The sequence below is a fragment of the Esox lucius genome, chromosome 18 (assembly GCF_011004845.1).
Source record: "Esox lucius isolate fEsoLuc1 chromosome 18, fEsoLuc1.pri, whole genome shotgun sequence".
In the NCBI taxonomy this organism is placed as follows: domain Eukaryota; kingdom Metazoa; phylum Chordata; class Actinopteri; order Esociformes; family Esocidae; genus Esox; species Esox lucius.
The window spans coordinates 27,379,716-27,393,422 of NC_047586.1; the positions used below are offsets into that span (position 1 = coordinate 27,379,716).

General features: G+C 42.3%; 1 protein-coding gene across 2 annotated transcripts in view; it reads right to left on the reverse strand.

The window, feature by feature from the left end:
• The window catches only part of prkg3 (protein kinase cGMP-dependent 3), a 181,874-nt gene that overhangs the window by 12,356 nt on the left and 155,811 nt on the right, over positions 1-13,707 (reverse strand). Inside the window, exons 18-19 of one of the 2 annotated variants that reach the window (XM_013138454.4) lie at positions 5,290-5,406; positions 5,137-5,199 (exon numbers count right to left, since the gene is read on the reverse strand). The exons of the other annotated variant lie outside the window; for it this stretch is intronic. Of the exons in view, the coding sequence (XP_012993908.2) occupies positions 5,137-5,199; positions 5,290-5,406 (180 nt within the window). The remainder of the gene's footprint in view (positions 1-5,136; positions 5,200-5,289; positions 5,407-13,707) is intronic. 2 annotated transcript variants of the gene reach the window in all.

Genomic DNA, 13,707 nt, shown 5'->3' on the forward strand with positions numbered 1-13,707 from the left:
ATTATAACCCTCTAATGGTCTTCATTTGTAGTGACTCTCGGGGTCTTTGGGTTCTTTTGGACCCCAGACAATAACATTTAATTTTGTAACAGAACAATTCTTTTATTTTTACAAATATAATTTTACTCTGTTTATTAATGGCTTCGCTAAAATCAGGTCGACAATATTAGCACTGTCTGCCATCGTGCACAGTTTCACCCGCGTACGACGCTAGCTTAGCCTACTACTGTATATGAATGAATGAACGAACAAACAATCTAAAAAAAATATATATTAAACTTTGTAAAACTGGAACAAGGATTGTGGTATAGCCTATAATTGTGTGAAATGTATGATACAAACCGGCTAGCAATTTCGCCAAACAAATATCAAGAAATATTGCAGCAGTTTGTCTTTCGAATACACTTGAGAAATCCGCAATGGGACTGAGCGTGAAATAGCTTCAGTGACTTCTTATAGTACAGTCAAAAGGTCACGCGGAAGCCCGGAGTCCGGGCCAGCCCACTCCTCATTCACCCCCAGAGACACTGAGCGTCCGTGGGCGGGACATAATCGCAGCATTTATCCAATCACTGTCTACTTTCGGAGCACTGAAAAAAAACTGTTCTAAGCAGCCCCATTGAAGTCAATGGACGCTCGGCTTCAACTGGGAAATGTACTGTGACGCTGCGGGATTGTATGAGAAGAAAATCGAGTCAACCGACCTAGCTGATCCTGAACTAACTAATTTTAGAGATGAACGGGTTTTAACGCATTTTTAGTCAATACAATTTTTACACAATAGTACATATTTGACCATAATTTTTGTTGACATTATAAGGGAAGCTGAGCTTCCCTTGCAGTCTCCCCACTGATGCATCCATACATTTTACACTGGTCATCCATTTTGTCCAGCATCTTGGAATATATCTCTCAGCCTTTAACTCCCTATAGGGAGACATAAGACATTGATATGCCGATTGCCAGGTCAATTCAGAGTTATTGTTTATTTCACAATGATGGAAATGGCATCATTGTGAAAAAACAGAATTTTGGCCTGGCCTGTGTCAATCAGCAATCAGGTAGAGTCTCATTGTGGTAGGTTTACGTAGTCTATATATTCAGGATCCGGTGTCTGGGGTGATGTGCTGAGGAACAGGTGTGCGTAATAGTGGAGAATCCGGAGTGTTCTGTGAATGCGGTGCTAGCAGCCGGAAGAATGGACGTGGTGGCTAATAGGCGGGTGACAGGGAGCAATGCAGTCAAGATTCCACGGAGGGAGGCGTGATCACCGGAGGCACCGTGAAAATGTAGGGTACTGTAAATCATCCTTTGATCGTCCTTTTACTTTGCTATTTGAATTTACAAATAAACTGTATTGAATAATTGTTTTTCCTTGAAAAGAGGCTACATATCCTTGGATCTATCCATTTTATTTCTTCGACTAAGCTGTAGCATATGTGTTATTAATTCTTTGAAATGTATCATGTGTACCCAGCAACCGCCAGAGCCTAACGCCGTTTGGCATTATCATCGAAAAACAGAGAGGAGTTATTAGAAAAAGACAAGGTCTGAAATTAATTGGCTGTGAACCGCGCGACTTTGCAGGTCTCTCTCGGGGGTTGTAGTGGGGCTATCGAGTTGATTTCAATGCGAATGCATAGCTATAGCCTCCTAGATTACTGGCATTTAAGATCTTTCTATAGGTGACATGAATAAGTTATCGAAAAACAAGAGGAGTTATTAGAAAAACATAAGATATCGTTGGAATTTCGTTTTGTGAATGATTATTTAACCTATAATAATACAGTTAAGGATTGTTATTTTTTTGCCCCTGTTGATTTTGTACGTCTGCCCACTGACAAAGAAATGATCAGTGTATAATTTTAATGGTAGGTTTATTTGAACAGTGAGAGACAGAATAACAAAAAGAAATCCTGAAAAACACATGTCAAAAATTGTATAAATTGATTTGCATTTTAATGAGTGAAATAAGTATTCGACCCCTCTCAATCAGAAAGATTTCTGGATCCCAGGTGTCTTTTATACAGGTAACGAGCTGAGATTAGGAGCACACTCTTAATTAACCCGAAAATGTAGATTTACATTTTCTATTTAATTTTGAGGAATTAGCCTAAACAATAAGCTAAATAATAAGTAATAAGTAGCCTATATAATGTGTATTATGTTTCCCTAATAGCCTAATTAAGATTTTATTTATCTGGGAATATTGCGCATTCATCCATAGATGTCATGCATTCATACCATTTGGGTACCAACGCAAAGTGCTTAGGCTGTTAGCAGATTATGTTGGAAAACGTTAAAAAAAAACTGGTAAACAGTCTCTAAATCATTTTCTGTTCGTCAGTTTAGAACGGAACAATGTAATATACGGAGGAGGGTGTAGCTTTCAAAATGGCAGTTTCATTTTAATTACAAACTCCTTAGGCATTTGGCGGTTCTAGTGTTAAGCCTATGTATGGCTATTCATGTGTATATCCTTTGATCATCACAAACCGGGCAATAATGTCTCATTTTAACCTTCATCATCATCATCAAAATGAGATCAAAATGAAAAACAAATGTTAATGGATTTATCTTTGAATAATTTAAGTGTACATTTTTTTTATGATAATGACATGACGTTCAGCTCTGACAGATAAAGGGGGTCTGAAAGGCTTAGCAGTTCTAGTGTTAAAAGAAGAGGTGATGCAACACAGTGGTAAACATGGCCCTGTCACAACTTTTTTGAAACGTGTTGTTGGGAAATTCCAAATGGGCATGTATTTTTCCAAAAACAATAACATTTCTCATTTGATATGTTGTCTTTGTCCTATTTTTAATCAAATATAGGGTTAAATGATGTGCACATTATTAGGGGTCCTCTGGTAGGAGGAGGAGGACCCATCACACGGTCTAGGGCTGGCCAGCCCAGCACTCCAGGAGGAGTCCATGGCCTGTTCTGCGCCCTTCGAAGGGGAGTGGGGGGGCAATGGGGCCCTCCAAGTGAACCTGAGCTGGAGGGGGTCTCTAAGGAGCCAATCCTGCCACCACCACTGGAGTGGTTGGAGGAGAGGTTCCTGCTCCCGCCCCCGGAGGTGTGGGACGACGAGCCCCTGCCACCCCTCCCCACCGCTCCTGTTCCTGTGTCCAATTGTGGTCCTAATGTGGGGCCGCTGCCTCTTCTTGGTTCCAAGGCCAGGCTGCCATCTCCTATTGTTGCTCCTGAAGCGGGGCTGCCACCTCTTCATCCTGCTTCTCTGTTGGGGCAGCGGCCTCTTCCTGATCCCGAGGTGGGGCTGCCGCTTCTTCCTGTTTCCGAGTTGTGGTCGCTGCCTCCTTGTCCTGCTCCCCAGGTGGAGCCACCACCTCCTCCTGATCCCCCTCTGCCGGCTCTGGATCCTGACCCCCCTCCACTGGCTCCAGATCCTGATCCTCCTCCGCTGGCTCCGGATCCTGAATACCCTCTTCATGATCCAGATTGACCTAGAATGCTGATTCTTTGTGTACATGCCTCATTCTCTAGGAGGAACAAAAAAAGCCTCAAGAACCCATAAAGTCCACCATCTGGGATTTTTCTATACAGTGAAAATGTCATGAAACATGTAAAATCAACGGTATGTATGATTGACCTGCCCTTTGATATAGAAGTGTCTCATACATGCCTCCCTATTGGGTGAAAAGGAATAAGATACATTGCAAGATGGCGCACAAAATGGACAATCAGTATTAAAAAAAGTATCCACAATGTTCATATGTTTTTTATGGCCATATGTTTTTTATGGCCATACACATATAGACACAAAAGTCCCCTGCCAGACTATTTTCCTATCATGTTAACACTCCATGGCCATGTCTATGTCTATGTCTTTAGGCAGTGGACTGTTGAGTCATAAGTATTTTTTCTCTATTGCTATATCTTGTACTTCGTATATTATTGTAACGTCTGCTCCGCGTGGCACAGTGGCTCCCCTTCCTCTCTGGTGCTTCCACCTCACCGGTGTACTAACCACCAGCAGGAGAGCGATGGCAGCAGCGCATCCTGAGGATGCACCTCTTTCCAATCACTGTTTAGTTGTGTTTATATTCTGTTGTTCACTATTCTGTTGTTCACCTTGGCCCATACGCAGGATCATCACTGCCCCTCTACTGAAATGCCCAGACTGCTGTTCTAGCAGGTGTTCTGCTTGAACTGTATGGGCTTCGGGAGGCTGTATTGGCTTCGGGAGGACAGACCGCGGAGTCCAGTTTACATCTCATGTCTGGAAAGCCTTCATGTCCATGCTAGGGGTAGCGGTCAGCCTCACATCTGGGTATCTCCTGCAGGCTAACTGGCAGGCGGAATGCACCAATCAAGATCTTGGAAGGTTCCTCCGGTCCTACTGCATAGACCATCCAGGTAAGTGGACATGCTTTCTCTTGGGCGGAGTACGGTCAAAACTCCCTGCACCATTCCTCCACAGGTCTGAACCCCTTTCAGGTGGTGATCGGGTTCAGGTGGTGCGCAGAGGCAATGTAGGCAACACCCTGGAGTCCCGACTGAGGGACAAGGTATGGCTGTCCATGAGGTATCTTCGCCTCCGTCTGCACTGCAGTAAGCTTGGGCCCCGGTATGTGGGGCCGTTTTGTTTCCTCCAGAGGGTAAACAACGTCTCATACTCACTCCAGTTCACTTCACCATACACAAACATCTCACCCACTTTCCATGTCTCTCTCCTCAGGTCGGTGGTTCCTGGTCCGCTCGGGGGATCTGGTCCTGCAGGGGTGCCTCCACCCCCGGTGGAGTTGGCAGGGGGTCCAGTGTATTAGGTGAACTCAATCCAAGACTCCCTGTTGTAGCAGGGCCAGGTCCAGTACCTAGTGAAATGGGCGGGTTACGGCCCTGAGGAGCACTGCTGGGTCTGGGCGGTGGTCATCTGCGACCCTCCCTGACAGTGGAGTTCCATGCACGCCCTAAAAACCGGCCTGTCCCCTGCCCTTGAGGTCATCCGGGTCGCCAGTGGGTGGAGGCGTTAGGAGCCCCGCCTTGGGGGGGTACTGTAACGTCTGCTCCACGTGGCACAGCGGCTCCCCTTCTCCGGCGCTCCACCTCGCCAGTGTACTAACCATGTTACAGAAAACATGCACCCACAAACACAGCAGGCAATTGGGTCATACCTGTGATGGCGGACATCTTTTATCCCATTCTTGGTGTTTCCCAATCTCTGACCCGGCCGAGGTCTATGGGTCACAACACAAAATGAACCATCAACAACAGCCAAGACAGTTAGAGCAGCCGTCAACACTGAAGACTCAGTGCACACATCTTACCTGCACAATTTACTGATGACAGACTTGGCCCCTTCACTCATGTAAGGGGGAAATTTAAGCACCCCATCCAGAATTTTGGGGTAGATTTTTGCAGGCTCAGAACTGGAGAATGGAGGGCTAAAAGGAAAAATAACCGAAAAATTTAAATTATATGTCTATTTACAGATTCAATGATTCTTCAATATTTCTTATAGACATTTATACATATATACTCAATTTCTATTCTAGTAGGCTGTCGTTGGAATGTTTATGGTTAACATTTGTTTCTGTAAGGAGCGAATGCGGAGACAAAGAAGTGTTGCTTTTATATGCCCAAGGAATTAATAAGTGATCTATTGTACTGGACTGGTTTTGTTTTCCTTTGGTCAGTTAACCAATCCCGTACTACTTGACTTTTAGGATATAACCAGAGCGAGGGGTGGTGGTGGTGCCCCATGTCAGAAAAAAATGCAGCAGAAGTGCCCTCTTGGATGGACGATAAAACATGATAAAGTGCTTACCCAGTATGCAAGAAAACGTGATAAAGCACCCTGTAGGGTCTCCTCTAGCGTGCCCCCGTGTGAGAAAACGTTATGCAGCGACCTAATGGGTGCCCTTCCAATGGAGAAATTGTGATGCAGTATCCTCCTGGTTGCCCTTATTTGTTAGATAATTTGTTGGCTTCTACGTGCTCCTACAGCTGGGCAAACAAGTATTTAGTCAGCCACCAATTGTGCAAGTTCTCCCACTTAAAAACATGAAAGAGGCCGGTAATTTTCATCATGGGTACACTTCAACTATGAGAGACAAAATGAGAAAATAAAATCCAGAAAATCACATTGTAGGATTTTTTTATGAATTTATTGGTAAATTATGGTGGAAAATAAGTATTTGGTCTATAACTAAAGTTCATCTCAATACTTTGTTATATACCCTATGTTGGCAATGACAGAGGTCAAATGTTTTCTGTAAGTCTTCACAAGGTTTTCACACACTGTTGCTGGTATTTTGTCTCATTCCTTCATGCAGATCTCCTCCAGAGCAACGATGTTCTGGGGCTGTTGCTGGGCAACACAGACTTTCAACTTCCTCCAAAGTTTTTCTATGGGGTTGATATCTGGTGACTGGCTAGGCCACTCCAGGACCCAGAAATGCTTCTTACGAAGCCACTCCTTCGTTGACTGGGCGGTGTGTTTGGGATCATTGTCATGCTGAAAGACCCAGCCATGTTTCATCTTCAATGCCCTTGCTGATGGAAGGAGGTTTTCACTCAAAATCTCACTATACATGGCCCCATTCATTCTTTCCTTTACACGGATCAGTCGTCCTGGTCTCTTTGCAGAACAGCCCCAAAGCATGATGTTTCCACCCCCATGCTTCACAGTAGGTATGGTGTTCTTTGGATGCAACTCAGCATTCTTTCTCCTCCAAACACGATGAGTTGAGTTTTTACCAAAAAGTTATATTTTGGTTTCATCTGACCATATGACATTCTCCCAATCCTCTTCTACAATGTGATTTTCTGGATTTATTTTTCTCGTTTTGTCTCCTATGATGAAAATTCTCATCTTTTTAAGTGGGAGAACTTGCACAATTGGTGGCTGACTAAATACTTTTTTGCCCCACTGTACATGCAAGACAATGTGCCCTCATGGGATGCCTTAATGGTGGAAAATGCCCTCCTGGTGCCCCCTGTTTTTATATATCCTTATAAAAAACAGTTTATGGCTGTTTAATTTCTGTTTGGAGCCATTAAACTCATGCAGACAATTTTCAGAATCATTAGCTTGGAGAAGTTAAACATACAGTTGTGCTCATAAGTTTGTATACCCTGGCCGAAATTGTGAAATTTTGGCACTGATTTAAAAACATGACTTGTCTTTTACAGTGAATAAAATTATAAACAAAACACTTATTTTTGCCCCCATTTATCATGAGCTGAACTGAAAGATCTAAGACTTTCTCTATGTACACAAAAGTCCTATTTCTCTCAGATATTGTTCACAAATCTGTGTTAGTGAGCACTTCTCCTTTGCTGAGATAATCCATCCAACTCACAGGTGTGGCATATCAAGATGCTAATTAAACAGCATAATTATTGCACAGGTGAGCCTTAGGCTGGCCACAATAAAAGGCCACTCTAAAATGTGCAGTTCCATCACACAGCACAATGCCACAGATATCGCAAGTTGAGGGAGCATGCAATTGGCATGCTGACTGCAGGATTGTCCACCAGAGCTGTTGCCCGTGAATTGAATGTTCGTTTCTCTACCATTTCAAGGCGTTTCAGATTTGGCAGTACATCCAACCGACCTCACAACCGCAGACCACTTGTAAACACATCAGCCCAGGACCTCCACATCCAGCATCTTCACCTCCAAGATTGTCTGAGACCAATCCCCCGGACAGCTGTGGCAACAATCAGTTTGCATAACCAAATCATTTCTGCACAAACTGTCAGAAACTATCTCAGGGAAGCATCAGCATGCTTGTCCTCCTCATCAAGGTCTTGACCTGACTGCAGTTCATCGTCGTAACCGACTTGGGTGGGCAAATGCTCACATTCAATGGCGACTGGCACTTTGGAGAGGTATTCTCTTCACGGATGAATCATGAATGAACAATACTTGAGAAAAATAGGCCTTTTCTGTACATAGAAAAAGTCTTGGATCTTTGAGTTCAGCTCATGATAAATGTTTTGCATGTATAATTTTGTTCAGTGTATTTAATGATAATGATCATATGAAGCCAATTATTCTGATCTAGTTGTTCGGCAGGAATCACCCAAATGGCCCTGATCAAATGTTTACATTCCCTTGAATGTTTGGCCTAGTTATAAACACACAAGGTGACACACACAGGTTAAAATGGCAATTAAAGGTTAATTTCCCACATCTGTGGCTTTTTAAATTGCAATTAGTGTCTGTACATAAACAGCCAATGAGTTTGTTAGTTCACACGTGGATGCACTGAGCAGGCTATATACTGAGCCATGGGGAGCAGAAAATAACTGTCAAAAGACCTGCATAACTAGGTAATGGAACTTTATAAAGATGGAAAAAATACATATAAAAAGACGTAAAAAGATACCCAAAGCCTTGCAAATGCCAGTCAGTACTGTTCAATCACTTATTAAAAAGTGTAAAATTCAGGGATCTCTTGATACCAAGCCAAGGTCAAGTAGACCAAGAATGATTCCAGGCAAAACTGCCAGAAGAATTGTTTCGGGATACAAAGAAAAACCCACAGGTAACCTCAGGAGAAATACAGGCTGCTATGGAAAAAGACTGTGTGATTGTTTCAAGGAGCACAATACAACGATACAAACAAAAATGAGCTGTATGGTCGACTTGCCAGAAAGAAGCCTTTACTGTGCCAATACCACAAAAACGCCTGGTTACAAAATAGAGGTGCTATGTTTGGAGAGTGGTCAACAAGGCCTATAGTGAACAGAACACCATCCCCACTGTGAAGCATGGTGGTGGCTCGCTGATGTTTTGGGGGTGTGTGAGCTCTAAAGGCACAGGGAAAGTGTGAAAAGTGATGACAAAGTGAATGCAGAATGTTATTAGAAAATACTTGCAGACAATTTGCATTCTTCTGTACAAAAACTGCACATGGGATGCTCTTGGAATTTCCAGCATGACAATGACCCTAAGTACAAGGCCAATTTAACCCTCCAGTGGTTACTACAGAAAAAGGTGAAGGTTCGGTCTCCTGACCTTAATACCATCAAGCCACTCTGGGGAGATCTCAAACGTGCAGTTCATGCAAGACGACCAAAGACTTTGCATGACCTGGAGGCATTTTGCCAAGACGAATAGGCAGCTATACCACCTGTAAGAATTCGGGGCCTCATAGACAACTATTACAAAAGATTGCATGCTGTCACTGATGCTAAAGGGGGCAAAACACAGTATTATGAACTAAGGGTTTGCAGACTTTTGAACAAGGGTCAGTTCATTATTTTCTTTGTTTTGTTTTATGATTGTGCCATTCTTTTATAACCTACAGTTGAATATGAATCCCATAAGAAATAAGACATATGTTTTGCCTGCTCACATGTTTTCTTCACAAATCGTACATTTATTAACAATTCTCCAAGGGTATGCAAACTTTTGAGCACAACTGTATATTTAGAAAGAAGAAAAACATGTAAAAACTTTCTGGATGAGTTCACTGGTTCCAAAAGATACTGGAAATGAGAACAGAATAGAATCATCTCTTGGGTGGAGTACCCCTATTTTTGTACAATCCACACACACACTCCCACACCCCCTTTAGAATATTCAGGTATCAGTGGGTTTATTGCAGTCTGAGCAGTAACCTTCACATCCCACTACAGTGTGTGAGTTTGGTTACATAGCAATATGTGTTACATTAAAACCAACGGATTACTAATGTGTGTAGACGGTATTTTCTGGTTTGTTTTGGTTTTTAAGCTGTATACAGTGTTATACAATATGCTAGAGGATGCCTTGCTAGGTATTTTCCTTAGCTATTTCTATGCTAACTGGTGGACTTGATCTGACATAAATCAAGCAGAAAGTGTATCATATCCTTAACTTTTATCTACTCTGATTCCACCACCTTGACTATCGCCCTACCCTGACTATGCTCCTCAATATACAGTTGATGTCGGGGGTTTATGTATACCTTAGCCAAATACATTTAAACTCAGTTGTTCACAATTCCTGACATTTAATCCTAGTAAAAATTCTGTAGTTTAGCTCAGTTAGGATTATCACTTTATTTTAAGAATGTGAAACGCCAGAATAATAGTATAGAGAGTGATATATTTTATTTCATCCCATTCCCAGTGGGTCAGGAGTCTACATGCACTCAATTAGTATTTGTAGCATTGCCTTTAATCAGTTTAACTTGGGTCAAACCTTTCAGGTAGCCTTCTACAAGCTTGCCAATATAAGATAGGTGATTTTTGGCCTATTCCTCCTGAAAGAACTGATGAGGTTTCGTAGGCATCCTTGCTCACACATGCTTTTTCAGATCTGCCCAAAATAATTCTATAGGATTGAGATGAGGGCTTTGTTATAGCTACTCCAATACCTTACCTTTCTTGTCTTTTAGCCACAACTTTGGAAATATGCTTGAGGTCATTGTCCATTTGGAAGACCCATTTGTGGCCAAGCTTTAACTTCCTGACTGATGTCTTGATATATTGTTCCAAAATGTCCACATAATTTTCCATACTCATGATGCCATCTATTTTGTGAAGTGCATCAGTCCCTCATTTCACTGTGGATATAGATACATTTGTACCTGTTTCCTCCAGCATCTTCATAAGAAGTTCTTAGAGGACTGATTTGCACTTTTCGCACCAAAGTATGTTAATCTCTAGGAGACAGAACGCGTCTCCTCCCCGAACGGTATGATGCATGGTCCCATAGTGTTTATACTTGCGTACTATTGTTTGCACGAACGTGGTACCTTCAGGTGGTTAGAAATTTTTCCCAAGGATTAACCAGAATTTCTTTTGAGGTATTGGCTGATTTCTTTTGATTTTCTCATGTTGTCAAGCAATGAGGCACTGCATTTGAAGGTAGTCCTTGAAATACATCTAAAGGTACACCTCCAAAAGACTCAAATTATGTCAATTAGCCTATGGCACAGTCAACATAGTGTATGTATATTTCTGAGTCACTGGAATTGGGATATAGTGAATTATAGGTGAAATAATCTGTCTGTAAACAATTGCTGGAAAAATTACTACAAAGTAGATGTCCTAACTGACTTGCCAAAACTATTGTTTAACGTGAAATCTGTGTAGTGGTCAAAAAATGTGTTTCAGTGATTGTGTATTGTTAACCCTTTGACGCATACGATCAAACCAGTGTGATCAGGCTAGTGTGGTCCCTGAAGCGAACGATCATACTGGTGTGATTAGAACGTATTGTTTAGATACGTTCTAATTAGAATAGATTAGCAAGCCTAGGTACAAGTAACGTAACAATGGCTGGTCAGACCACGCTGTTATTTACTCACATTTAGCTCAAACAGTGTTTATAACTTTATTTCCTGATTGTAATTGTTTCAAGACCACACTATGATATTAACCAGGTAGCAAGCATTCAAAAAAACAAGTGTTACTTACGTACCAACAGACAGCCAACACTAATACACAAAAACAAATGATATTAGCGACTACTATAGAGCATCTTTACATTTCCTGGAAGAACTGACAACCGATCAAAATCATTGTAATAACCTTCTAGAAGTTACTTTACTCGTTGTGGGCGCCGCTATGCTTTTTATATAGTTTATTCATTTTCACTGCACTGAATTACAGATCACGCTTTGTTAGCTAGCGGTTAGCTGATGTTTGCTAGCTTGCTACAGTTACACATCAACCAGCTTTTGCAGCTCTTTGAATTCGAGTCAACAAGTGAAGCTTGCAATAAAATGTATGTAGTGTTCCTTACCTGGCAAAATGACTATTCAAATACTGGAGTGAGTTCAAATGCTGTAGTGAGTACTGAAGAAACGCGCAAAAAACTCATGCTGGGGGGTCAGTAAGGAATATTTGAAAGTCACGCATAAAAAGGTTAAGCTGACTGAATATCACTGAGGCCGTAGCCAGTGATCGGTGTGTGACGCAAACCGTTTGCCTCGCACATTCCCCTTGATCCCGTTGCGCTAGGACAGTGGTGGTTGCCGAACCCAAAACTATTGCGGGTACCCAAGAAGCTAATAGCACATTTCGGGTAAAGTGAGGGGCTACAGAGCTGTAAATATCCAAAATTATTGCAGATACCCACGACCCACTAAAAGGAAAAGGCTAACCAAAAACCCACTATAGTGGATAAATTGAGGGGCTACAGAGCTGTAAATATCCAAAACTATTGCAGATACCCAAGATTAACTAAAAAGAGAAGGTTTGAAAAAGTATACAGTGGGGAGAACAAGTATTTAATACACTGCCGATTTTGCAGGTTTTCCCACTTAAAAAGCATGTAGAAGTCTCATATTTTTAACATATGTACTCTTTAACTCCTAAAATAAAAATCCAGAAAATCACATTGTTTGATTTTTAAGTAATTAATTTGCATTTTATTGCATGACATAAGTATTTGATACATCAGAAAAGCAGAACTTAATATTTGGTACAGAAACCTTTGTTAGCAATTACAGAGATCATACGTTTCCTGTAGTTCTTGACCAGGTTTGCACACACTGCAGCAGGGATTTTGGCCCACTCCTCCATACAGATCTTCTCCAGATCCTTCAGGTTTCGGGGCTGTTGCTGGGCAATACAGACTTTCAGCTCCCTCCAAAGATTTTTTATTGGGTTCAGGTCTGGAGACTGGCTAGGCCACTCCAGGACCTTGAGATGCTTCTTACGGAGCCACTCCTTGGTTGCTGGCTGTGTGTTTCGGGTTGTTGTCATGCTGGAAGACCCAGCCACGACCCATCTTCAATGCTCTTTCTGAGGGAAGGAGATTGTTGGCAAAGATCTCGCGATACATGGCCCCATCCATCCTCCCCTCAATACGGTGCAGGCGTCCTGTCCCCAAAGAATGATGTTTCCACCTCCATGCTTCACGGTTGGGATGGTGTTCTTGGGGTTGTACTCATCCTTCTTCTTCCTCCAAATACGCTGAGTGGAGTTTAGACCAAAAGGCTCTATTTTTGTCTCATCAGACCACATGACCTTCTCCCATTCCTCCTCTGGATCATCCAGATGGTCATTGGCAAACTTCAGACGGGCCTGGACATGTGCTGGCTTGAGCAGGGGGACCTTGTGTGCGCTCCAGGATTTGAATCCGTGACAGTGTAGTGTGTTACTAATGGTTTTCTTTGAGACTGTGGTCCCAGCTCTCTTCAGGTCATTGACCAGGTCCTGCTGTGTAGTTCTGGGCTGATCCCTCACCTTCCTCATGATCATTGATGCCCCATGAGGTGAGATCTTGCATGGAGCTCCAGACCAAGGGAGATTGAATTTCTTCCATTTTCTAATACCTGCGCCAACAGTTGTTGCCTTCTCACCAAGCTGCTTGCCAATTGTCCTGTAGCCCATCCCAGCCTTGTACAGGTCTACAATTTTATCCCTGATGTCCTTACACAGCTCTCTGGTCTTGGCCATTGTGGAGAGGTTGGAGTCTGTTTGTTTGATTGAGTGTGTGGACAGGTGTCTTTTATACAGGTAACAAGTTCAAACAGGTGCAGTTAATACAGGTAATGAGTGGAGAACAGGAGGGTTTCTTAAAGAAAAACTAACAGGTCTGTGAGAGACGGAATTCTTACTGGTTGGTAGGTGATCAAATACTTATGTCATGCAATAAAATGCAAATTAATTATTTAAAAATCCTACAATATGATTTTCTGGATTTTTGTTTTAGATTCCGTCTCTCACAGTTGAAGTGTACCTATGATAAAAATGACAGACCTCTACATGCTTTGTAAGTTGGAAAACCTGCAAAA